The 27,567-nt window shown below is 38.4% G+C and overlaps 2 protein-coding genes across 2 annotated transcripts in view; one reads left to right on the top strand and one right to left on the bottom strand.

Annotated features, from left to right (window-relative positions):
• The window catches only part of LOC133526688 (inner centromere protein B), a 94,919-nt gene extending 69,349 nt beyond the window's left edge, over window positions 1–25,570 (top strand). The window contains exons 3-8 of the mRNA XM_061863397.1: window positions 19,746–19,808; window positions 21,769–21,966; window positions 22,246–22,372; window positions 22,645–22,835; window positions 23,314–23,468; window positions 24,259–25,570. Of these exons, the coding sequence (XP_061719381.1) occupies window positions 19,746–19,808; window positions 21,769–21,966; window positions 22,246–22,372; window positions 22,645–22,835; window positions 23,314–23,468; window positions 24,259–24,727 (1,203 nt within the window). The 3' untranslated portion in view covers window positions 24,728–25,570. The remainder of the gene's footprint in view (window positions 1–19,745; window positions 19,809–21,768; window positions 21,967–22,245; window positions 22,373–22,644; window positions 22,836–23,313; window positions 23,469–24,258) is intronic.
• LOC133526692 (pancreatic lipase-related protein 2) lies at window positions 720–17,732 on the bottom strand. Its single transcript, XM_061863404.1, has 7 exons — window positions 17,068–17,732; window positions 16,320–16,419; window positions 14,139–14,287; window positions 11,288–11,354; window positions 7,334–7,521; window positions 6,731–6,949; window positions 720–1,401 (listed from the first exon to the last, which is right to left on the bottom strand). Exons 1-7 carry the CDS (start codon window positions 17,111–17,113, stop codon window positions 1,226–1,228), a joined length of 945 nt encoding a protein of 314 aa, XP_061719388.1. The 5' UTR covers window positions 17,114–17,732; the 3' UTR covers window positions 720–1,225.
• Window positions 25,571–27,567: the final 1,997 nt, after the last annotated feature.

Genomic DNA, 27,567 nt, shown 5'->3' with positions numbered 1-27,567 from the left:
TATTCTTCTTCCTTTTGTATAATATCATTAATATCACATAAATTCATTGGCATTAAGATCACTAACGATATCTTGATGATAGTTTTCTTTCATATACATATATATTACAAACATTATTTGTAGAATATTAAAATACCATTCCATTTATATAATATATGATGACTGATGGCAGCAACTAAGCAACAAAAGTTCACAAAAGGCATCTATCTTGATCTTATTGATAGACTACATTTTCTATAGAATTTCATAATAATTTCTAAGTCACAAGACGGCTGTTTCCTGAGGGCGTCCGTTTGCTGGCGCGGGTGTTCGGAGCGCACGCCAGCGGGTGTCATTGTAGGATTTGTAGGTATGTCTTTTTAACCCGCTCACCCGCTCCGTGCACCCGCGCCACCTAGCGGACGCCCTGAAGCTTATGGCCCGTTTCTCGCAAACGGGGGGCTCTCATTAGTCTCCAAATACATTTTCCCGCTGAGGCTGAAAACATAAACATACTGCCTTATATCACCTAAATTACTCAGGTAAAAGCTGTTCCTTAAAGTAAAGTTTCTTGGTCTTAAAGCAAAGGTTAGAAAATCGACCGAATTTCTCAATTCTCCGGTTTTTTTTTATCAATTAACCGCCGTCTGATCTCAAGACGTAAATCAAACGGCTCGTCCCGTCCACACACACGTTTATGTCGAGCACGTTCCCGTTATTGCACTCCTAAATCGGCTCCTGAATCCACAGCGGGATTCATGCGCGCGACGTGACGCGTATAACGCTCGTAAACCCAGCGTTGCCGGTTTAATCAGACCCTTTGATTGCGATATTTTCGATTGGGGATGAATTATGGATTTTTAGCGGTGAAATTTAAAGGTAGCTTTTGTCAGTTTGCGACGTCAGAATTTCGCAAAGGATAGACTGCGACTTTGAGTGCGTTATAGTCTGAAGTATTCGTAGTTAGGTACTTTTAATGGATAATGAATTCCTTTAGGAATCCATCAGGAATGTGCTAAGAGGATCTTTACATCTGTTGGATATATTTTACGAAATCCAAAGGATAAAAGTGCCCTTTTAAAACTATCCGCTCGAAAGGCTTTACGTCAAACTTTAATCTGACCTCCTTGAGTAGGCCACGGTAGTTATGGTCCCAATTTTATATATCGAAAAGTGCTACTCTTAGCTGTCATGAGCTTCTTAACAATGTCCTTGGTTAAATTAATCACGTCACCGTCATCAACTTTCAAATTTCTAGTTTACTCACGGGGGGGCGCGCTCCAAATCCCATGTATCCATCAACTCGAAAGCTGCATAGACGTGGTGAGCCTCTCCACTGCCGGCACAGCGTCGCCGGAAACCCTCCTGGGTTTAACACTGATTCTGCATACAGACGCCAAGCTCGGTTGTGGCTGCATCCATCTGGAAATACCCAAGATGAGTTTCGCGATTTGATTCTGCTAATGATTTATGTAGACGTTTTTGGGAGAGCCCATAATAATTGAGTTCACAGACAACTTATCTGGTTCTAAATAGGTTGATCCTTTATCGTTTCAATACCTTGATCTGAATTGTGTTCTCATTTTCGGTGACTTATCTACAACATTTCTTTAAGGTTAGTTTGAAGCAAATTTTCATAATTTTTAATCAGTGGTACTTGAGAACTTGGTGGAACTTGAGTAGATTTGCGTCTGAAGTGACTACCCACACACATAAAATATGACAAAGTGCAACGTTTTGACTGATAAGTAATTATTTCATGCTCTAATAATTTGTAGCGGGATGGCTGCCCACGTATTAACTATCATCGAAATTTGCAGCCTCCGGTCATCCGTGTGTTTTACCTCTACCATGTATAGGTATCAAAATTAATAAGTAGTTAGTGGTTAAAACCACATTTTACTAACGAAAGCTTTTAATTTCACACGTGTTTTGATTAATTGGTTAAATGCATTCAACTCCGGTCGTTATTACAAAACTAGCACAAAAGCTTCCTGTTTGCGGTGGGATTGAAATGAATTTCCAATTTCATTGGACGCTCTACTCATTCATTACGAGATGATTTAATTAAATGACTTTTAATATTACATTTGTCATTGGTACCGATGATTTAACTTTGTGGGGCATGTGGGGGCGTTAATTGAAAGGATATTAAATGTACAACTACATAATTGGTTGGGGTATGTATAGGTGATCTGATTTAAAAGGTACTTCATCTATATCTAAGAGCAGTACTCAGTAATAAGCAAGCTTATCAGTGTACCCCTTACATCACATTGAAGTGTCAAAAGGGTCTCTTCGTCTTGGCTCCGCGCACGCCTCATAAATATCCGGAACACCATCGTTCCGAGCAATTTGATTTACTATTACTTTACTTATATTGTACCCCTCATATCATACATATATGTCCGTAACAATAAGCATTAAGTACCCCAATTCTAACTTATTTATTGGCAAAGCAACCTACTAACATTTGCTTCGTGGTCTTATCGCTGGGGGCGATAGCTTATACCCGTACGTAAGCTATTGACATTTTAGGTTGACGATCAATGTTTGGCTTCGCGCCAACAAGGCTTGAACTCAAGATATCGGTAACATCTACCTGACAGTCTTTCATTAAAAATAAAATCGGTTGGTCCCACTTCCTATTTCGCGAGAAAAATCGCTTATAAAATGAATTCATTATTTTAATACTTAAATAAATTGTTCTTTGCATACTTGCTTGGCTTTGAGATACATTTTATACGAAATAAGTCGTAATACTCCATGAATTGCAAGTAAACTGCAGAATATCCTGCAATACGTATCTTCCAAACCACTGACTTTGTTCTCTGTGAATTGTAAATGCAATTTATAACTAAGACAATAATCCTTTGCTTTTAAATAGAACAAAGGATTGTCAGAAGAATGCATTCAGAACAACAGCTTTCTTCGAATTATTTTTGAAGGATTTTACAGAGAGTTTCTTTACAATAGGTAGTTTATAAAAATTATACAAAAGTACGAATATTCGTGCCTTTTCGCTGGGAATTTCCAAGCAGACGAGACGCTCCAGGGATTGGCTTGCAATAGCTTACCAAACCATGGACTTCGTAAAAAGCATAATAACCCTTTCTCGTTACGCATAGTTCTTACTGATTTAGAGATCAGGGCTCTACTACTAGTTTGCTCAAGAACTCAACTTGCTCACGTTTTGTTAGTCATTAGAATACGTATACTGCCGTCGGCGGTTGTCGAAGTTTCCGCGGCTGAGGCCGCTAACAATTGTAGAACTGTCTTCGTGCTCTTTGGCTCCGACACTTCGCAAAGTCGTATCTTTATTATTGCTGTGATATCGCCCTTATACATATAAGTAAAGTTGAAGCAAGTATTTAATGAAGTAACAACGCCGAACGATTTTCGAATTCCTAGCTAGCGATGAAAAACTTCCTGTGACCAGAAGTTCCACAGAGTTATCTCAAGATCAATGAAAACGAGTAACTCTGGATTAAATAACATAGTTTCCATATAAAGTAACCGGTTTTCATTGCTCTTAAGTGTAAATCAACGAATAAAGCGAAGATGCTACGGGTGTCTGTCTCTGTAGTGAACACATTTTCACATTCATTTTCACATTTTCGAATATGAACTATGATCTTAATAGGTAAATATTTAACACGGGCAATTTTAAATAAGCCCTGCTAATAGTGCTAGTATAGTTACTTTTTTCTTGTAAGTCTCATATGACTAAATATCGACACAGCTATTAAATTGAGCGTGTAAGATATCATGACATTATTTCTTAGGTAACGCAACTGAATAGCTTCTTGATACATTTGTAAAGAGGGAGCAACGAGTACCTCTCACCCCAGAGGCTTAACTCAACCGAAATACGAAGAAACGCCGCCGCGCTTAACTTCTTTATTAAGTAACCTACTTGGAAGATACTCGCAAAATGCTACCCTGGCTTAATACAGTTTAAGGTGGACGCAACTTAGAAGAGTGGATTGGATGGACAAAGTTGAACTGGCTTCTTAATTTTCGAAAAGTTTTAATTCAGTTTCTAACAGTTGTTAGAAAATAGTTAAATGAATCATCCACGTACTTACTGCAACAGCAAAGATAACCAATTTAGACACGATATCTTCATGTACATGCACTAACATCATTTCAACCGCGAATAAATAAGAGGTTAACCAATTCAGCGCTAATCACGACACGTTGTCGTTTTGCCTCTACAAAGCATTTCCGCTCCATATGGGGAAATCCATATTAACGACTACGAAGTAGCGCTACGACCGTAGCTCAGTAGTGAATATGTTAAGAACTTTTTAAAACATCTTCCTGAATTTAGTTACTGACAACTAGAAGAAAGAACTCTTGTCAGTTACTAAATTCAGGAAGATGTAACCGGAAGCGTTTTACATCTAGGTATCTTTTTTTAGTAGATACACTTTCTGCTGAGAATGACAGAGAAAGATTTATGTTATTTCCGTTGACCCTGTCTCTCATAGCAGCAAAATAGCAGAGAGTAGTCTGTGTCTCCGGTGTCTTTGATATTATGCTATCGCAATGTCTTATCTCATTTGTCGCCACAGTTATAATGAAGCTTATATTTTTGCTAAATGTACCTACAATTCTCGTGTACGTATGACAATGTATCATTAGGGTCATGCCACTAAAATATGTAAATCATTTTTGCGCAGAGCTTAAAATATGTGCTCGCACGGGCTCATCTGTCTGTATTTATAAATTTTTACGAAATATTTTTTTGTATTTGCACAACGTGGTCTCACTGCAGCTATTTTGTTTGTTACTGTTCTCGTTTTGTTTTTGTGGCTATGCGGCATCATAAGCTTAATTAAGAACATGTAGGTAAGCTAGGCATGTTCCGTAAAACAGAAAAAAGCATGAACATTGCCTCCCTTGCTGATAATTCAAGATAATCTATGTTTAGCCTATTCTAGACTCAGGAGAAGTCGTATCGAATACTAGCATTATACTAAATAATAATAATAAGCATCCCTAAAATGTTTCATTGGAATTTAAATTAGGTATAAGTACATATAGAAATCGCCTATCGTTGTTTTCATGCACATTATAGGTATTCATTATCAAGTACTTACATATGATAAATATTAACAAAGTGGCAAATTTTTTAAGGAAATTAATTAAGAAAAATCACGGATACATACCTACTTTCTAAGACGACCGGCCAGCGATTGATAATAAACAGGCGCGTTCACCTTCAGCCATACTAAAACGGCTTTCGAGTCAACATCAAGTGTGTTTTTAACTATTCTACTCACGCTAAAGTATGTGAAAGATAACTGCTTCACATTCCTCAGTAAATACTCGACTATATTTGCAATAAAGGACGCAAATATTCATAAACTCACCATAAAACAGATCTAAAAGGATATGCAAGGTACGAGATAACCCACGTTATAAACCTGCCCTAACAGCCTCTAATAATAGCATTTTAAACAGCAATAATTTGGCCGATCCCCGCGTGCTTGGATGTGATTTTAATTCCTTACCAAGAACGAACAAACACTCAGGATAACCAGTAAAAGTGCCTCTGCATAAGTATAACTGTTGAGAATCTTTTAGTCTGGCTTTATATTGGTTTAACCAAAAACGTTGTCCGCGGTCACGCAACCAATTGGGATACACGGCCTTGGGTGTTTATCATCGCTCCAGGCGGCATGAACCACTATAAGCGCGATCTCTAACTACTCAGAGCTACGTCGTCTCTCGGTTCCAGTTATACTAGTTATTTTGGATGGGAATACAAGGCCGCCTCCCAGCCTCCCTCTGACGTAACGCATCGATCGCCCGAATATGCGGTTATTGCTGATGCAGCGTTTTAGAGTTATAAAGCGCTTTTTAAAGAGTTAAATTTTTACATATCAGCCGCATACACCTGGAAAATTATTACTGAGGCACAGTTGGTTTAATGGCAGACCAAAAAAAGATTTCCTTCGTGACGACATTGCAAAGAATAAGGCAAAACGCAAGCTGTAAGGTCGAGTGGAGAAAATGAGGGAGAATCTGTGGTACACTAAGTAGGCTCTCAAAAACATGGTGTATATAACAAAAAATCTTATCTCTTTCAAAAAACGCTATGAGATTTAGTTAGACCAATTGAGCAGAAAGACAAATGAACGTGATTTCGTAATTACTAAGTTATTCTGTATTCTAGAGGACAATTGCCACATTAATTATACTGTACCTAGTTTTATCTCTGCAAAGACTTTTAAATTTATTCAAAGTAGGTACCAAGGCTGCAATAAATTACGATTTAGCTAACTAAGCACCGTACTTGTGACAATTACTTACGTATGCATTGGCCTGCGTGGAAATCGTAGTATAACGGTCATTGAACGTAATGCAGGTGAAGACAAAGAAATACTAAGTCAGGTGTTGAGAAATCATACAACATGCTTGTAAACTTCCCTCAAGCCTTCAGTAATCCTGCTTAACATCGCGCGACGTACGCAAACAAGGAGCATACAAAATAGTACGTTGCGCTATTTGCGTGCTTCTTGTTTTTGAGGCCCTGAAACTCGTAATTAAATCCACCAAAGATAGCTGAATAGGAACCAGTTATTCAGCTTCCACTAGCTTTGCAAATTCAAATTGGCAGGTCTGTGTTAATTAAATACAGGTGCATGCTGTTAAGCACAAAGTTACGGTTGCAAATAAGTGAAAAAACTCCTGAGTATCACATTAACTTTACCCTCTATGAATGTTTTATTTATTAACTTACACATAAACCCGAGCTCCCGGTTCCTGACGAGCTGGTCGACCCAGCAGCCCGGCTGCACCCAACTCCCCGGGTTGGGGTAGAAGTCCACGTCGCCTATTGGCCGGGGGAAACCGAACACACCAGGGTTCGTGTGCAGCACGTCCACGAAGGCCGCATCGCCTTTTGCAAGATGGCCGTCGCTGTTTGTTAAACCGTAGCCGGGGTAGGCGGGATCCAAGCCTGGAATGTGAAGGTGATTTAGGAGTAGCTTTCGAGACCCAGTGAAAGATTGAGAGTGACGTACGCCTAGCTCGATCATTATTTGACATTCAGCTATCAGATTATTTCAGAACATCAGATTCCATAACAAATTGTTAGTAAACGAGGTACAGTTTATTATTGTTACATGTGTATTTATCTTGCATGTATACCTCCCGCGGTGCTGTCACTAGCTATGTAAAAAGCAGTTCCAGTGCAGTCTCCCCGCGGCTTCAGATAATACATTCTTTTTTGTAGGTTCATACATATCTGGTCTGTGTGACCGGTATTTTGAAATAAGTACTTATATGCGCATTTTCGGTCTTCAATTGACAATTAACAAAACTATCTCTTATTAGTTATTACCAGTAATTCTGCCCAGCAACAGCCCTCTCCTCCTCAATTCCTTCCCGCCGAAGCCAGCTGCCTCAGCTCCAAGCGAAAACCCGATGACATGTAAAGATGAAGCACGGACTCCGGCGCGCTCCATAAACTGCACGAAATCGGCTAAGCGGGCTCCCATGTACCGGGTGTTGCGGACTGCCGTTATGTACCTGAAATATTTTTAAAATTGTTTCAGTTTGATGGAAACTTGACCCTGAGCATGAATGTATTATCTGAAGCCCTGGGCTCCATTAATTTAAGACTGGGAATGAATTAAGATTATGATAATAGTGTAAACATTTGACGCAGATCTCACAGGCCTCAAACCAAAATACACGAGCCTACTCGTGGTAGGTATTTAAGTCAAATTCATTGGGAGACTTATTATGCCATCTACGACTATACGATTCATTCAAGTTTCACTCAAGTTACATCCAGGTCGGAGAGGTATATTAACCATTTTTATAGCTAAAACAAGTCGCGTTATCGATACCTATAGTAGAATATAAGAGAGTAATATAGTAGAGTTCTAAAGTAACTATTTATTTATAACCAGTAAACAACTAAAAACACGTGATGCATCAACACACAATTATAACGGTATTCTCCTGAATGCAACGATAAATTTCAAACGCTCCGTTAATCTGTGCTCTGAAACCTGTAAACATGTATTTGTATTACGCCAGAACTTTCAACAGTTGGGCCTACAAGCATTCCTCATGTGCATAATTCAACTGCAGTTTACAAGTTATATTCAAGTTCCATACTAAGACTTAATTATGCGATCTACAGACGTAAACAACATTGCACTGAGCTTTATAGGACATTACATCCACACTCGCTATCACCCGATGTTGGGAAGTCTGGATGTAATTGGCCCTCATGAGCGAGAACCGCGAGGCACGAGAGGAAAGTAACCCTTATAGTTTCGCCATGTCCGTCCGTTTGTCCGCGTCCGCGGCTTTGCTCCGTGATCGTTAGTGGAAAGCTGTAATTTGGCATGGATTAATCACGCATGACGACAGAAGGGTAAAATAAAAACTACAACAAGTTTTTTAGGGTACCTCCGATACAAAAATTTTTTTTTTATTGTTTTTCGCTTTAAACCAATGGGATGGAATATCGTTGGATAGGTCTTTCAAAACAAATTAGAGTCTTCAACAACCATGTTTTTATAAAATGAATATTTTCGGAAATAACGCTCCAAAAGAAAAAAATGTGTGCCTCTAACTTTTGAACCATGGATCCAAAAACTATGAGACAATTCGTAATACAACAGCTTAATAAATACTTTCAATGAAAACTATAGCGAACATAATTGGTCCGGCCGTTTTAGACGATTTATTTTTTTAGGAAAAAGACGTACTAAGCGCGCTTATAGCCCCCGTTTAGCCTATTCTGACAGAATGGTAACTACGGAACCCTACACTGAGCACGGTCCGACATCCTCTTGGCCGATTTTTATCTTCTGCTACGGAACTCTCACAATTCATTTCTATTTATTCTCAAACAACGCTACTATGTAATTAATTTCGTTGATAGAAAACGCCAATGGAAATTTAAATAATGTATGGAAATAGTCACGTCACTTTTCGTATCATATGTCATCATATTTTACAAGCCGTGACCGTTGTCTGTTTGTAATCAAATCTTGCAAGTTAAATTTGACCCACTTCCCGGTTTCCGATGAAGCTGAAAATTTGCATACATATGTATGTGCAATATTATAGTACCATCGAGATGATCTGATGATGGAGACAGGAGGTGGCCATAGGAACTCTGTGATAAAACAACGTAACCTAATTGTGTTTGGGGTTTTCAGAATTGTCTCGATGAATATTAGTTACTTGTGGAAAGAAAAGTACAGTCAGCGATTAAAGCTTGTACCAAAAATGAAATTTTTGCCTAAAACTTATTTTCTTTTCGTTTGGCGTTTGTCGCTCTGGCTCAAGGATCGGAAACCGGTATTTTTTGTATGGGAACAAAAACGGTATTTTTTCGTTCTGTTAATTATTTCATTTCTAATTGGGCAATCTCATAATACGAAATCGTTATCTAAAAACACAACCGAGTCCTATATTTGGAGTATAAAATAAACCGAAATATATGTTTATTTCAAAGTTTTTTCCAAAAAACCGGTACCGATCCCTGCTCTGGCTACCTTAGCAACCGGTAGGTGTACGAGTAACTGTCTAATACAAAGACCCGTGTGGACACAGTAATATCTAATCCAGTGGTTCCAAAAGTTAACTGGGCTCCGACCTACGTAACAAAACCTGCCAAATTCGGGACTCGCCTCTTGGCCGTCTTAAATAGGGGGCATAAAATATTATTGGTCGTCTAGATGCCTTAGTATAGTTTCAGGGACCATTTAAAACGAAAGTGGAGGACCCGCGCGAAATTGCCTTTTCATACAAACATAATCCTCGTTTTCCTCTCTAAATATTCACATTGTTGAAAATATTTGACACAATTTGTTGTACATCAACCACAGCTATAGCTCTACGTTTGATTTTTGTTATAATAAAAGTTAGGAGCATTAAACAATTTGTATTTAATCTGTATTTCGCTCGTATTTTTTACAATAATCAATAAATCTAAAAAGAATCAAACGTAGGATAGATATGGTTAATGTACATCAAATGATGTCAACATATTTTCCATAATGTCAATATCCAGAGAGGAAAAAGGGGACTACGTTTGTATGGAGAAGCAGCCGTGCCGTTTCGTCTTAATATTCCCATAATTTGGGAAATGCTGATCTAATCTATGTTGTCCCACTTGCTTCAATTACTTGAAACAATTCAGTTTACGTAGTTACATAACCTTATGTGGGTGCATAAATCTGGAGCAGAACTTGGCACAATTCCATGAAGTTATAAACGTGCAGCTTAAAGCCATCCCGAAGAAAATAAGCGTGCGGCGTTCCCCAGCCCAGAGAAAAGTTAGTCATACAGACTATCAATTTTCATACATTATAATTGCATTCTCAGAAAATATTCCGTGGTTGCAGTCCTCATCGATGTGGTAGTTTATTTCTTTGCAGTCCCTGGCAGCTTAGAAGTCAACTACATTTGCCGCAGGTTTAACACGTTCACTGTCCCCATACAAAATAGTATGACAAAGTCACACTTCCAAACGAAAATTGAAGTTGTGAATCCAAAGTGGAAACACGGACTCCTGAAAAAGTTGTTCAAGTGTTGTTAGACGAGTAGGTTATTGTTATTTCTGTCGGGGATTTTCGCAAGTTTTCAAACCTTTATATTTTATATGGCCCTTCGCTTAATTCTGCAACTGATCCGTCGTGTAAACACTCAGGGAGAATAAACATTAGGTTCCGTTACGATTTATAAATGGCGATATTCAAAATAATATATAGATTAACAACAATCATGAAGTATGTACGAATACAACTTGTGTCAACAAAGTAATAAAGACATGACTACTCGGAACAGCCTTTGCTTTCCTTTTCATTATATCAGTCGAACACCTCTGTCTGTCTTTACTATTCACTAGTCTCTGCTCTGTTTGCGACGACGAGCGTTTGCTTTTAAAAGCTTTTAATTCATGCCCGACCATTTCCATCTACTAAATGTTCTTGTTCATTGCTTGCAATGGTGATTTATAGCGCAGCCATACAAAACACTGTGCATGTCAAAGATATTAAATTCGGTACCTAATGAGTAATTAGCAATATAATACCATCAGTCTGCCGTTCTAAAAAATGTAATACAAAAGTGCTTCAGTTCCTATAATCTTGTGGTTTTTAGCGAAACATTAACTTGTTTTTTTTTACAAGATAATGGTGTGCTGACCGCAACACTCTTCCTTTACTGCCAGTGGACCTTACATCTCAGCTATAAGGTTTAGGTACGGATCGACAGTTTACAGGGTAAATAGTGGTAATGGTATCAATGCATACGTTGCATAACTTACCACGGAAATGCCACGAGACGTGCCCAGTCGACCGCCACGAAGTTGTACTCTCCCCTAGATAGGTATGCTGCAACAAGTTTGGTCATGGTGAATACAATATTTATATCACAGTATAAGCTCCTATAATATCGATGGTTCGAGAAGCGGAATCTTGAGCGTTGTGAGGGATTCAAGGCACGGGTTAAACAAACTTTGCCTGCGAGTGAAACACAAACATTTTCATTTACGTTACCAGCGCGAGGAAAATACTAACTAAACCAAATAATACCTATTATTAAAACCACCTCGCTGCTTTTATTATCAGCTATATAATAGAATACCTGGCTAGTATTTCATTGTGATTATTTATCCTTTGATACCTATGGAAGTGTCCTACGTGGGCGATCTCCGAATGCCGTTGGGCCACCGCGCTGCGCCGCGTCGCATTCGCGAGTCATCGCCCACGTAAGCCGCGCTGTTAGTAATATTTTTACCAACCTTTAACACCTTGTACCGGACAAATGGCCGTCGGCCCACTATAGCAAGCATATACTAAGTTACAGTACAGACATTAATAGTATATACTAACACCATATTATCCCGTATATTTTATTCATGAGAAAATAAAGCTCTGGGATCTTGGACTATGTGTTCCCGAGATAAAGAGTCTTGACAGACAGACAGATGGACGGACGGACGGACAAGAAAGTGATCTTATAACGGTTCCGTTTCATCTTTTTGAGGTACGGAACCCTAAAAATTGTGTAAAAAGTTATAACACGTTATAAATATAAAGGTAACAACAAATTTGGCAATTTCATGATTTCGAGCGTATAATATATTTTAAATTACGTTTACAATAGACGTGTAACGACACCTGCGCCCATTTATGCGTATCGCACACATTTCGGGCAAGATTCCCGATCGGCTCCATAAGTAATTGATAGCGCTATTATAAGACCATCGGCAGGCTAATAAAGGCGCTCGTAAAGTAATATTACTACCCTCGCTTGCCCTATGGCTTCAGCTGGAATATTACGTGTAAGCTATAATTTAAGTACTTAGTGGACGAAAATTTAATTAAACTCAGTGTGAACTCAGTGCTTGCTGGACGAAAATCAGCTAAGTAGGTATTCAGGTAGTTTTCTCAAAAGTGTCAGCATTTTTTTAGTTTATTGTTCTCATTCATAAATAACACTATTTACTCAAATTTGTAAGGTATCAAATCTGGCCTAAATAAGAAAAAAAAATTCAAGTAGATAAATTAATATCTCCCTAGGCAGTTATAGCTTTTTTTTTCACAATCTATGACTCCCGCGGGAAGAAAATAGGCCTTTGTCCTTCAGTACACCTGCATGAAATAAGATCTTTTTCGAGTAAGTGTGATGAAAAGTAAGTAAAGTATATCTGCCACCCCTGGAATAGATTTGCAAAAGGGATATAATATATCTCTGCACTTTGTATACAACAGTTTCTGTTACAGTCTAATTGTTCTACATATAGAGCTATATCTCTTTAATAAGGTATTAGAGAAGGGTAGATACTTTTGACGCGTAGTATGATCCACAACTTTTGATGCTGACTGTACTGGACAACTTCTTACCTATTTGCGGTTATGCGCGATTGTTGCGACCAGTACAAAGTACAAACAGTTAAAAATAATAATATTTGTAACCATAACTACCATAAGACAACAAATGCCAGTGTGTGAGCCATTGTTGGAGGATTATATAGCGCCGTAAATATAGTTTATGTGTTACCGAGGCCAATAAATACATATTTAAGCTATATTGTCATTGTTTTCGCATGGAAAAATGAAATTTGAATGTAAAATAACAATTGGAAATACGAAGGTAGTCCTTTGATTGATTGGCAATTTTGTTTATATGCATACATAGAAGTTTTTGTGGCAAAATAAAGTGATTTACAAAATATCGACATGTCTATTATCGATGTTATCTTAGTGTTATAGGTATTTTTAACATTGTATAAAAAGAAAGCTACCGGGAAATACACCACACGTTCGATATCTTTGATACACCCATTGATAGTTTTCTTATTTTTTGACACAGTTTACGTTTTTATTTTTATATATGTAATAAAGAAATTATGGTCGGATTTGTAATTGATTGGCATTCTTGAAATTTCCCGGTAAATTACAGCAAGTAGAATTTACATTTTTTAATTTTTAATATATTACTAATATAAATATATATTGTTCTAATTATTTACTTATTGATGTTATTATTTGTCGATGTTTCATTTTCTCAAGCACTCGTTTTTGCCACAAAAACTTCATTGTCTGTTTATATCTTGTATATTAATCAGCGTAGTAAGTAATTCTTGCTCTTTTGGTTGACTATGTTAATGATAATGAGTTGTTATTGCAGATAGTAAAAGTCTGTAGAAATTATGGCCGTTGGATAGTCCTAGCATGGAGACCACAGACATTAAAGTGCTGCCTAGGACTTCTACAACTGATTAGACTGGACGGACGTCCTCATAAAGGATGACTTAAGTGAGAACGGTCCGGATAAGGGGCAGAGACTTCCGACACTTCTATTTTTAAAACGGGATATCGGCAATCACGAGACGCTCTAGAAAACTGAAGTATCCGCACCTCGGGCCGGGCACGGGCCGTTTTGAGATATCCTTAATTTTCTCTGTTTTTAAGATTACTTTATTTTTAAGTCGTTGCTGGGTGGATGTACTTAGTTTGCGCAAGACCGCACTTTGTAGCGATCTAGTGGTAAAGTCAATGTTCAGTAAAAAACTCATAGATAGAACGATTGTGCCCTTAAACGGACGGGCAAATGACAATGTTTAAAAAAAACTTTTATGGTATTATGTAGAGTATTATGTTTTTACTTACCATCTCGCAGTGTAGTAGTGCTCCGGCCAGTGGTGGCTTCCGTGAAGCCCATAAGATATATAACTGTCGGGTTGGACACGTTGAAGCGAGTCCGCCGCAGAGACGCTCGGTTGCCTACTGAGATCAGCTCGAAGGTAGTAGGATTTGATCTGCAAAGAATATAGTCCATAATTGTAACCTTTGCCTTAAACGTCAGAGGCGCAGCTCAAGGGTAAATTAAGAATATAAATATAACGGAACAGGTACGAGCTTCTCGCCTCGAATATACGTTTATCATAAGTAATACAAAAAAAAATCGTAGAAATGTCATATGGTTTCTCTAACCAAATCGCACGAAATCACACGAAACCCATGGATCGTACCTTAAAGATGGGCACGACAGGGGCAGAAAACACGAGTATATTTTCAATGTAGCACTAGAACCTTTCCATTATAATATTAGAAAAAGAATCTAAATTATTACGTTGACAAGGCTTATTTAACCACATTAATTGACAAGGTTAAAGTTAATCCACTGCAAGGCTTTCAGTGTACCTAGGTCATGGTCAAGTCATCATTAATACCCTCATTTTATACATCTGCTGTGACCTGGGTTCCGGCAGAAAACCAGTGCTTTACTCGAAAGAGTGAAGAGTATCACTGAGCCGTGACCCTTTTGTCCTGCTGCAACGCACACAGTATGTAGATAGGTACTTTTATTTTATTTTATTGTTTATTAATTATGCCTATTTTGTTGTCTCAATTTTCTTTTGTGCTATTTTTATTTTGTTCCTGTAATAATTTGTGTTCTTTATGATGATTTAAACTTTATATTGTGTGTTTTTGCAGCTGCCAAATAAATGATTTATCTATCTATCTATCTATCTATCTAATAAAAATATATTCAAATATAAGTAGGTATTTTCGAAGTACTGCCATTGCTTATTATGGATATATCATAAAATGTTGATCTAGATTTTATTAAGGATATTCAAGTATTATAAAGCCGGTTATTTCAATAGAGAAATAGGCGATCTCTGTTAAGAAATAAGAGCAGGAAACAAAAGTAGACAGTTAGAGGATTTGCGGCACGACTACAAAAAGACGAAGCCCCTGCCCATGCATGATACTTTTTAAATGTTAACATCGTCCTTTTCTCAGCGTCAGCTATAGAACTCGAAACTATGCTTCAACAACTGAGCACGGTAAGCCTTGAGATCGAACTGCAAATGAACATGTCATGGACCAAACTAATGACTAACATGGACCGAACTGTGTATTCTTCCGATCCTCACCTACGACGCTCAGACTTGGTTTTTGACTAATGCTCAAAAGCTTTCCCTTAAGGTTTGCCAGAGGGCCATGGAGCGCAGTATTCTTGGTGTCAAACTGACTGACAGAATCAGAAATTCCATCTTGCGCTCCAAAACCAAAGTAGCCTTGACAGCCGCCGCTACGCTTAAATGGGACTGGGCCGGACATATCTGCCGTATGCCAAACGACTTGTGGGCCAAGCAAACTAACGTGTGGACACCAAACATAGTGCGGCGTCACGGCAGACCACGAAGGAGGTGGGGGCACGATCTTTCGGAAATATTGGCCTAATATTACCATAGACCGAGAAGCGTGGAAGAAAGAGAGGGAGGCTTTTGCCCAGCAGTGGGACACAACAGGCTAACAAATAAATAAAAATAATAACTGACTTATGTCCTATTTGGTAATTTGGTTAGGTATTCATATTCCGGCTTCGGCCACTGGAGGACTTGGACACTTTTTCTATAGCATACGACATATATTTCATACTTCATCTCTCTCTTCTTCCTCGCGTTGTCCCGCCATTTTGCCACGGCTCATGAGAGCCTGGGGTCCGCTTGACAACTAATCCCAAGATTTGGCGTTGGCACTAGTTTTTACGAAAGCGACTGCCATCTGACCTTCCAACGCAGAGGGTAAACTAGGCCTTGTTGGGATTAGTCCGGTTTCCTCACGATGTTTTCCTTCACCGAAAAGCGACTGGTAAATACCAAATGATATTTTGTACAAAAGTTCCGTAAAACTCATTGGTACGAGCCGGCGTTTAAACCCGCGACCTCCGGAATGCAAGTCGCACGCTCCTACCGCTAGGCCACCAGCGCTTCTTATATTTCATACTTCATACTTTTTTTATTACACCTAGTTCAGTTTATGGTACTATTAACTTACCTAGTGAACAGTTTGTATTGTATATCCTGCACGTCGTCATGGGGGCAGCAGTAGTAGCATGGCCCCACCGGTGCGCTCATGAAACATATCTCCGAAACACCTACGACAAAATTATTATCCCCAACTGAACCAACTTTTACAGCTTCTTTCACTTTTCTGAAATAGACCTAACGTTTTTAAACAAAGGGTTGCATTTAGGTGATATCGATGCCTGTGTGAAAGAAAACTTCAACTAGGTACTGAAATGAACGCTCAGAGATGCGGATGTTTTGTGACTTGGCGACTCGCCAAATTACTTCGACACGATTGATATAAAATTAATTGAATTTTCAATTGATATAAAATCAATTGTCATTAATAACTATAAAGTAAGAATAATAGTGACTTAATAATTAAATATCACACTAGTCTCTTCCAAGTAGTTCGGTTTCAGTACGAAAGTTATTGTTAATTTAGTACCTAATACGTATATTATGCTTCAACACGCTTTTGCTCTATCTAAAAATTCAAAACATACAAGTGTCTATACAGATAGCAGATAGGTTAAGCCATTTGCTGACTTCTCGTGCCTAGAAAAAAAAAATTGTCCACTTTTTTTACCTCTACGCATGATTTTCGTAGGTAAAAAAAATGTTACGTGCGTAGATGTGATTTTTTTCTGAGCATGAGAAGATAGCAAATGACTCAAATGTTAACTAAACTCAAACATGAAACTTGCATGAATTTCATCCGAATTTACAAGACTCACCAATGAAGAAGGTCGTCAACTGACATGCGGACGAGCTCGGCAACATATTGCCGCTATTCAGCCTCTGCCCCAGCCCGCGACAAGTCGGAAAACATTAAAATTCATCTCGAAACACGGCGGTGCATTTTCTCGCGTAACGAGCCCGAAGCCCGGAATCCTAGGCACAATAGACGGGGCACAATGCTTCGAAACTCGTTAAAAAACTTCTCCGAGAATTTTTTTATTAATCGCTACCGACTTATTGGTTTGTTTTCACAGGTCACTGCAGATGCCGGTTAAACCTTGCGGTCAACCTTAAACTTGACTATGAATCTTCACTAAGACAAAGGTACTTTGTTTTCCTTGCTGTCTACGCGGAGTTGAACAAACGACTGATTAGGCTTTGATCTTAACCATTGGCGGGCTTAAACCACGGTGACGCAAGCTATGGAACAATATCAATCGACGAAAATTTGAGCGTGAAATGATTGCGTTGCCGAAATTAAGGCTAATGCATAGACCCTTCAAGCTGTTACATTACTTGGCTTGCGACAATTCTTATGGCAAATTCACAGCGTATTTATCTAAGACGTGATATCTTCAGCGGAGATCAAAAGAGTAACGTCTGTAAACATGTGACATATATTTATACTTCAGTCGCTTCGCTTAAACTATCAGTTTCCCCATTTAATAGTTAACCACATTATTGATCCGGGCTCGCAAACTGAGTTAATTTAACGCGGTTGAAGTCTAAACCGAGACGTTATTAAATTAGGCACGTAAACGATATTGCAGTACGGGCATTAAGCTGTCTCGGAAGAGTTTATGGAGGCTGTATAATCATTTCTACCCTTAATGAATATTGGACGGTGATGGAAGCGAAACAATAATTTAAAGGTTAACGCTGATGAGGTGCCTCGCGCCAGCCTTACTAAGACATCTGAGTGTTATTCTTTCTTAGCTTCGGAACCCAAAAATTACCGTCTAGATCCGCTAGAGCGTCCATAACTATAAGATAAAGTTGTTTAGAAGGAGAAAAAAATCCTTCTATATCGCCATTGCTTTGAAAGACAGATAAATTCACGGATCAAGGCTTTCATCTTCTAAAACTGTGCTAAATTCAAGTCCGCTACCAAAACGTTAGGAGTGAAATAAGGTTAGCTGATGCCATAAGAAGTAAGCACTTTTAAATTATTAATGGGAAAACTCGCGATCTCGTAAACCCTTCCAGCTGGCCAAACGAGTATTTTTCGCTGATGTTTTTATGTCAGTATATTAAGTATGTCCCTTCTAAGATCTTTCACAAGACCATCTCTTTCGTACGAGAAATTAACCGATTTATGGAAGATTTTTGTATTTAAAAATTATTACTGTAGGTAAAATTGCAACCGCATATCCATTTTCCTTCACAGTATCTGCTACAGACAGAACTTTATAAAAGGGAATAAACACCCTAAAATATTTTCGCAATTTAGTATACAGGTACCTAAGTTAAATAGGCATCGGCTTCCAAGTTTCCTGGACATTGGCAGCCGCGCCCGGCTGAGCCCAGACATAAATAAGTCGGCGAACGCGAATTATGAATATTCTCTCCGGCGATGCAAAAATGCTCTCAAAATTTAAATCCTTATTTACCATAAATTTAGTAGTATAAAATGTAGTTTGCCAAAATATCTTACTTAGGAAGTTTGTATGCAGAAATATTCAATAATGTTGCCGACTATGTAATTATGATTGGTTGGTAGTACCTTGCCTATAGCAGTACCTATTTTAATGAGTATAGTAGCAAAGTGAGTTTAGTACTTATTTCTAAATACTTAAACAATTTGATAAGTATTATATTGAGAATAAAATTATTGCATCAATTTGGAAAATAACTTGCATGCGTATGAGACAGTACTTGCGGTAATCAGAATGACCTTTGCTTACTTGATTTTTATCTAGTGGGTACAAATCGGTCATGTAAAATGGTCTTATAATAGTCGTGTAAGCAATTTTCCACAAATAGGCACTTGTCTAAAGTGCAGTGATTACTAGTGTCCATACAAATCATAGAACCTAGCCTTTGCTTTACAGTGGATAGGAATAAAAGTAAGTAACTTGTTGTAAAATACGTATGCATTTTTTAAACCGCCCTAAACTTCTGGACAAAATGTAGAGTCCATCTACGTTAAACTGCACCATACACACGATACCACCACCATATTTGCAGTGACAAAGTGTGGCTGTGTCATTATGGACATTTTCAATAATAGTTTGATAGTTTGACATGCAATGTATTTCCAGTACAAAGTTGTTTGGTCATCGCAACTTTGGTCGCTACGTAACGGCGTGTCTTTAAAAAATATATTGGAAGAGTAAGACAAAGATAACTCTGCAGCGATTTTTACAGCACAGACGTGTAAGTATTACTTAAACACCTTAATTTCATAGAAGTTTGACGTTTTAAATAAATAAATCGCTACAGAGTCTTGGTCTGACTCTGGGTACAATAATTTCCTAAATTAATTTATCTTGTTTCTGCCCGTTTGAAATTGAAAAATAAAAGAGTTTCGTTTGTTTTTCGACATTTTACTACGTATACGCCTAGTCAGCGTAATTTAAGCTGCAGTGCGGCCGTTCCGTGGTGCATTTCTCTCTGTTAACTTTCTGTGTATGTTTATGCAGAAATTATTAACGCTGTTTTTCTTTTGTTACAGGATAAGTTGCTCAATAAGCTAGAGGAGAATGAGCCAGAGTTAGCGTCATCGCCCGAAGAAGAGGTAAATATATTTTTATCTATGTACAGTCAAGGTAATAAATATCGACACGGATAAAGTGCCAAAAATATGTATACACTACTTTAATGTATGGGCAATAAGGTCGTGTGTACATATTTTTGGCACCTTGTACGTGTCGATATTTAATACCTTGACTGTACACTTTAAACAGACATTTTCAGTGCATGTAGACTTGTAGTCTGTAGACGCTAACAGTTCAATTATAAATTTAGCCCACCAAACGAAGACCATAAACAGCCCCATGGCGGAAATAATTCGTGTATAAGCGAATTTTGGTATAATTGTAGGTAAAGGTGCCTTACATAACATACTGAAAGTACTGATGGATGAGGGTGGCGCTAACGGGTAGGGGGGGTTTAAAGGTCCCTTTTATTGTATTTCGTAAGAACGTGTTTTGCTACGGGCTACCGTTTACAAGTTACTTACGATAAACTAAAAAGGGACTTTAAAATTGATTATTGTTAACATTCCCACTTTAGTATCTTATTGAATATTGATCCCAGCGAAAAGTGTTCTATATGTTTCTTATAGACAATTTTATAGTTATTATTTATGTACAAGACATTTTTTTGCTATGGGTCATACCTATTTTCGAAATTATTTACGAAAAACTAAAGAAAAGAAACTTCAGAATTCATTTTAATTAACTTTCCCTCTTTAATATATTTTTAAATATTGATCCTTTCAAAAAGTGTACTGAATATTTTTTGTAGAAAATTTTGTGTAGATTATTTACGTGTAACAGCATTTTTTTTTGCTATTGGCCACCGTTTACGAGTTATTTACGAAAACATAAAAAAGGGCCATAAAATTTATTTTAATTAACTTTCCCGCTTTAATATATTTTTAAATGTTGATCCTAGCGAAAAAGTTTACAAATCTTTCTTGTAGGCAATTTTATATATGTAGATTATTTGCGTGACAGAACATTTTTTGTTATGAGCCACCGTTTACGAGTCACACAAAAAACGTCACTTTTGATACTGACAGATCCAGAGATAAATATTAAAATTCGAATAAGTACGCGTGGTAATTGAGAAAATATGCCTATTCAATGTAGTGTACATAATATCAGTTTGTAGGTACACTATGTATGTGTTACATATAGGTAAACAAACCATTCGATCAAGCCATACCTTACGTAAAATATCCGTCCGTTAGTCTGAAAACACTAAATAATATCTTAGATCATGACCTTCTTCCAAGTTTGAAGGTTACAATTCGGTCCGAAAGCGAGCCTGACCCTCATTGCGAAAGTTTTGCGATTACGACTACGCCGCGGACGGCTAAACGAAACGCAATCTTTTTATTTACTTTTATATTAGGCGTACGAAACAAAAGGCACCAATCATAAGCAAATTAGACGCGGACCAACCTAACTCTGCATGGTATGTGCAATGACAAAGTGGGCCAACGTCATCATAAATCTTAAATGATATGAAAATACTGGATATAACAAAAATAATAGGAATCTGTGCAAGACGAAAGTGGAGGACCCGCGCGAAATCGCCTTTTCATACAAACGTAGTCCTCATTTTCCTCTCTGGATATTAACATTATAAAAATAATTTGACACAATTTGTTATATATCCACCACAGCTCTGCCCCTAAGTTTATTTTTTCGAATTTTTATTTAATATAAGTGTTAGGAGCATAAAAAATTGTATGAAATCTGTTTTTCGCTTCTAATTTTTACAATAAAATTACAAAATACAAATAGCCATGTCAGATGAACGTCAGTCCGTACAATACATATGACCATTGGTCGAGGTTTTCGACAGAGAAACAAGCTCTTAAAGGCGACCCCAGTTGTTAAATCGGTAAATCCTCCAAACTTTTTATCGCCTTTTGGATACGAGGATACGTTAGACCGATAATTCTACATAGCTGAAAGACTCAATTTTCACATTCCTTATTCCAAACTCGTTTTTCGACTTTTCAGTGTGTAATATGCGTGAACGCAAAAGCGACGATGCAGACCTCGCCGTGCGGGCACCGCGTGGTCTGCCGTCGCTGCTTCGTGAAGACCATCCAAATGGCCGTCAGCCAGCGGCTGCTGCCACTCCGCTGCGTCATCTGCCGCGCCAAGATCCTGCGACTGCGGCAGGCGCCGCGGTTGGTCACTAGCAAGAGCTGGCAGGTAAGATCATAATTATTATAGTCCAGCAATGTAGGTTGATAAGTAAGAATTGTAGCCATTGTAGAGACCATACAGATTCAAATTGGGTCTGGATTCTGATCAGCGCCTCACCGAACTTCTCACTTCTCAACGCATAACGCATTTTCTTTTCACTGTTGAGTAACTCTTTGATACCTAGTTTCCCATCTTATTCTCAAATAAATCTAAATTAAAATTAGAAGTCGAGAGTACCTATAACTTGCTGAAGCACCTATTTAAGAGAATTTTGTGTCCTTACAGGTGTCGAGTGGCAGCAGTAAATCATGGGGCGTGCCGGGCTCCGTCTCCAGTTACTCGGTGGGCGCGCGCTCCGTGCCCGCCTCCGCTTCGCTTTACTCTGTGACCAGCGGCGAGTCTTCCCTCTCCGGTCAGTATAGCGGTTGTAAAGCCATAAAGCTTTCCACGTTCAGTTCACGTTTTCCGTTAACTTTAATCCCTTTCCATCATAATTTATCACTATCACGTAAATCTAAATCTTATTCTAACTAAAAAATAAGAATGTCTTACAAAACTTCCCAGTAATTAATATTTGTTTCCGCAGAAAATGTGCGTACATTCCTTTGTTTTTAATACCTTATCAACTATTTGAGCGTCTGCCGATCTTGACTTAATAATTATTAAGAACGTGTAAACTTTCAGGAGTGTCTTCCGTATCGTCAAACAGTGGCGGCGTAAGCGCCGGCTGCTCGACGAAGCTCTGCGGCGGCGCCAAGTGCGGTGGAGCCTGTCTGGGCGCCGTGCCGCGCGCGCCGGCGCCCGCGACCGCCCCTCCGCGGGCCAGGCAGCCCGCGTCCAACTCGCTGCGGCGCTCGCAGCATCATAGCATGAAGGTAGGGAAGTTACTATGGTTACTACTACCTATATAATATACCTAACGCCCAGTCCTGATCTAAGCGTTTTAACGAAAATGTGAACAGCTTTAGGTCTAGGATGAGTTATTTACTTACTAATGACCGATCTGCCTAAGGGCCCCCGCTACCTGACGCGGACGCCCGCCGCGTGCACACGCTTGCGGGTCCTGCTCCCAGGGCCAACCCGTCGCACGCGCTGCGCCAGTTAGCGCTGTTCATACAATTTCTTATTAGACGGGGCGTCCGTTCCGGATAATCCGCGTCAGCTAGCGGAGGCCCTAACCCATGCCTATATCCTATGGCACCATGAAGTCTCATAGTAGTCTTTCTAGAAAACTTTCACTGACTATGACTACTCATAACAACAACTGGAATACAAATTTACCTAGGAATAAATTACCAGTCGTAATCCCAACCATCTTTACGAAACCTCTAACCAATATTGGCATTATTCCAGGCCCGCCTACAAGACTACCAAGTGCACAGCTACACGGGCGGGCCGGGGCCGGCGGGCGAGCCCTCGGGCCGGCTGCCCCCCATCCGGGAGTTCCAGCGCGAGTTCCGCGAGGGCCGCCGCGAGAGCGCCGCCGCCTCCGCCTCCACTAGGATAAGGTAACCAGAGAAACCACTACATATCTATGGTTCTCTCTAACCATCGCGATATCACAGTAGATACCTGTCTAGTGACTCGGTTGGAAGAGAAGACATACAATACTAACAATATACTCAACGGTAGACCGGGGTTCTCTTTCTAGATTTTTACGCAAAATAAAAATTCTTCGGGATTAGTTCGTATAGGTATTAATTAAATTACAGCCACCGCCCAGAGTACTTTAGTAGACAACAAGTATGAAATAATAAGTTTTTAGCAAATATATTTTTTGGTCCAAGCTTTTATCGCTGACTCTACTTTTCTTACCACAGGCAACTAATACTCATCGAGACAATTCTAAAACCCCCAAACACAATTAGGTTGCGTGGTTGCATCACAGTTCCTAAGGCCGCCTCCTGTCTCCATCATCAGACCAGCTCGATGGTTGCATTATATTACATTGTCATTGTCACCCGACTTACATATATACATATGCAAATTTCAGGTCAATCGGATATGGGGAAGTGGGTCAAATTTAGTTTCCAAGATTTGACCTACACTAACTAACAAACCAACATATGGCAAATTAAATAAAAGCGTATAAAATTGAAAGAAACTCCATAGGCAGTAAAAGTTGCTCACATGCTCGACTTAAGGGCGGATAACTCGATTATTTATTTTGAACTTTGAAATTACGATAATGGTTGTGCTTCCCATTCTTCCCAATCCCAACTCGATTATTCTTTGAGAAGGTAGTTTGATACCTCCATCAAATTAATTTTAATTTTCTTATTATTCTTGTTGTTTCAGATGCGCCCAAAAAATAGTAACACAATTAGAAACGTCACCGCAAAAAAACAAGGACCACTTCTTTCGACCGCTCAAAGCGCCGAGCAAAGACGACCCGCCCAAATCCAGAGATCAAAGCAAAGAGACTGAACGGAAAAAAGATAACCCCAAAGCGAAGCCCAAAAAAGAAGACAAGAAAAAGAAAGAAGAAGAGGCTACAAATCAAGAAGATAAGAACAAGAAAGATGAAAGCAGTGACAACAGAAAGAACGAAATAGCGGAGCGGAAGAAGGAAGAGAAACTAAGGCTTAAAGCGGAAAAGGAAGCTAAGAAAGAAGCCAACAGGCTGGCTAAAGAGGAAGAGAGACAAGCTAAACTCTTAGCCAAAGAAGAAGAACGTCAGGCCAAACTATTAGCGAAGGAAGAAAAGAAAAAAGCCAAGAAGGAAGCAAAGCTCGCGGCGCAAGCGGAGAAGGAGAAAAACAAATGAACGTTTAAATTTTTACAATGTAGTACATGTAGCCGTCTAGTAACTAGATTCGAGTATTGTTATTGAGGGAATCGTACAACAATTTTAATAGAACGTATTCAACAATACTAATAGTCCATAATATAGAGAAATAAGTAAGCATAGAGTGCACGCTTCAAACATCAGTTTTATTACCAAAACGCTTATTATTTTCGTACTCGACATCTAGTGTCAAGTAGCGGATTTATCAGTACCGCTACTTGACACCAGATGTCACGACTGTCACGACTGGCGAAAAGTGTATTGCTCAACAATTTACAACTAATATTACAAGCAAAAGGAGTTGAAAATACAGTTCCGGTTAATCCGGTTATAATATTAGCTGAAAATTGATGAGCATTAGACTTTTGTTTCGTCGCGACATCTATTGTCATGTAGCAATACTGATAATTCTGCTACTTGACGCTAGATGTCGACTGCGAAAATAATAAGCGTTTAGGTAAGAAAACTGATGTATGGAGCGAGCACTCTGTGCTTACTTATTTTTCTATAATAATACACAGTTATGATTAACTACAATAACAAATAGGACGTAATAATAAACCGAGAAATGTTTTGACGTTACTTCATTTTAGTCGTTGCTTTGATACTCATTTATAGGACATTAATTTATTTATACTTTTGTTACAAGCAGAAAACTGTTGTTTAAATTAGGAATGTTTAGTTGTAAGATCTTTAATTATGAGCGGGGCTCGAACAAATCATGTGGATGACGCAAAAGTGACGTAATTTTGCCTGTGTGCAACATGTACATGTCGCACTAACTAACAAAATAATAATAATTGCGGAAGTTTTCATTTTGTAGTTGAACCCACGGTATGTTTGCTGTTATTTTTTAAATTTGTAAATCATGTCATATTAAATTCACTTTGCCCCTTTTTTCCACGTTTCCGACATGTTTGGTTGTTTCCAAATGTATTTTAATAAATAATAATAAATAATAAATATTATAGGACATTTTTACACAAATTGACTAAGTCCCACAGTAAGCTCAATAAGGCTTGTGTTGAGGGTACTTAGACAACGATATATATAATATATAAATATTTATAAATACTTAAATACATAGAAAACACCCATGACTCAGGAACAAATATCCATGCTCATCACACGAATAAATGCCCTTACCAGGATTTGAATCCGGGACCATCGGCTTCGTAGGCAGGGTCACTACCCACTAGAGAGGTTCTAGCCAGACCGGTCGTCAAAGTTAGTATTGCTTATCTTCGGTGTTATATTTTGATCGTAGCAAGAGCAATATACGTTTTTGTCACGTACTTCCAAGAACGGAAAATGCAACAATATTTTATTAAAGATGACATTTTATAGCTTCATTTTATACAATATTAAAAATAAATCCTACCTACATATAATCGTAAAGATACAACAGCTAAACAGTAACAAAGTCAGTTTATTGTTCATTTGATTAACAATGTCAGTCAAAGACGTATCTACTCATATCGATATCGTTTGATAAAGTATAAGTGGTAATTGTTTATGGGTGGTTCTCAGAGCGTTTCAACCGCTTACAATCCCCTGTTCGCATTTATGGCGAAGTTCACTAGTACCTTTAATGTTCAAAATAACCAAAACTAATCTTACTGACAGCGGTTGAAACGCTCTGAGACACACCTATGAAAAATAAAAATACTCTTTGAAATCACCTATGAGTGGCTTGACGTCATCGGCATGATTTGTTTGAGCCCTGATTATGAGAAGCAATCTAATACATTAGTTGGGTCATAGTTGGAACTCTACAAACTGTGAAGACTGAAAGAATGGGATAGAGCAATCATATCGTTTTGTAATTTACTTGTGTAACAAAGTAGTTAAGAGCTTTGTGCATCCGGCGCCGCCAAATGTTTATTTGTGACGATCTCTGAGAAAGGGACCTAAGTGCGACAGACGCTTTTACTCCAATATACACTCAAGAGGAATGAAATGGGTCGTTTTGTATGATAATGTCCATGCAAAGTGACCCATTTTCATAACTCTTAAGTGTAAATGCGATTCTTAAAGGGGCCTACTGATTACCAGTTCGCCGGACGATATCGGCCTGTCGTTATTCGCAAAAGCTGATAATCGCCAATAACTGACAAGCCGTTATCGTCCGGCGAACTGATTTCAGATTTCAGATTTTTATTTGCAGAAAAAGGGTTAGTTACAGGTCTTAAAATACGGTTAATAATTGTACTGGTAATAGGTCGGCCCCTTTATACCCTAGCCACCTTCGAAGATACTTTTTGATACTAGTCGTTCGAATGCGACTTTTATATACACACAAGGGTGCGCTAGTCACACTTAGGATGCGATTAGGCTGCATTTCCACCATATATATGCGAGGATGAGTAGCGAGGGATGTATTTGTTAAATCCTCGCCTAACGCAGCTCCAGTGATAAATACCCTATTGGTTCTTTATAAACACATCCGTGCACATATTTGCTGGAAATGCAGCCTTACACTGGGTTGTCTTTGACTGTCTGTCGTAACACCCGCATTTAGATCTCAGTCTCCTAAGAACGCCTCATTTGACTACATAGGTACTAATTTCATGTACTTAGTTTGTCTGTAAGTAAAGCTTATATTATGTATATCTAGTCAATTATTTTTTCATGTTTTAATATTCATTATGATACACAAAAGCATACAATAAAATTTATTATAGGAATATTTGTTATGAATACTGATTATATTTCTATCAAAAGAAGAATCAAACGAGTCTAAAAATATAAGCATACTACATTAAAAAAAAAGGATTTAATTATCATGCATCCTATTACCTAAAGTCAAATAGTCATAA

Source organism: Cydia pomonella, chromosome 16 (genome assembly GCF_033807575.1).
Source record: "Cydia pomonella isolate Wapato2018A chromosome 16, ilCydPomo1, whole genome shotgun sequence".
NCBI lineage: Eukaryota > Metazoa > Arthropoda > Insecta > Lepidoptera > Tortricidae > Cydia > Cydia pomonella.
Note: the sequence above shows the minus strand (reverse complement) of the source record. Positions and strands in the feature narration are given on the sequence as shown.

What these genes read in the sequence shown, in the direction of transcription:
- LOC133526692 (XM_061863404.1), bottom strand. Translation starts at nt 17,113, where the DNA reads ATGTTGCCGAGCTCGTCCGCATGTCAGTTGACGACCTTCTTCATTG. An exon ending in GTTGACGACCTTCTTCATTG is followed by an intron (nt 16,420 to 17,067) that starts GTGAGTCTTGTA and finishes ATTTTGTCGTAG; the next exon opens with GTGTTTCGGAGATATGTTTC. An exon ending in CGTCTCGTGGCATTTCCGTG is followed by an intron (nt 7,522 to 11,287) that starts GTAAGTTATGCA and finishes AAAATATTTCAG; the next exon opens with GTACATAACGGCAGTCCGCA.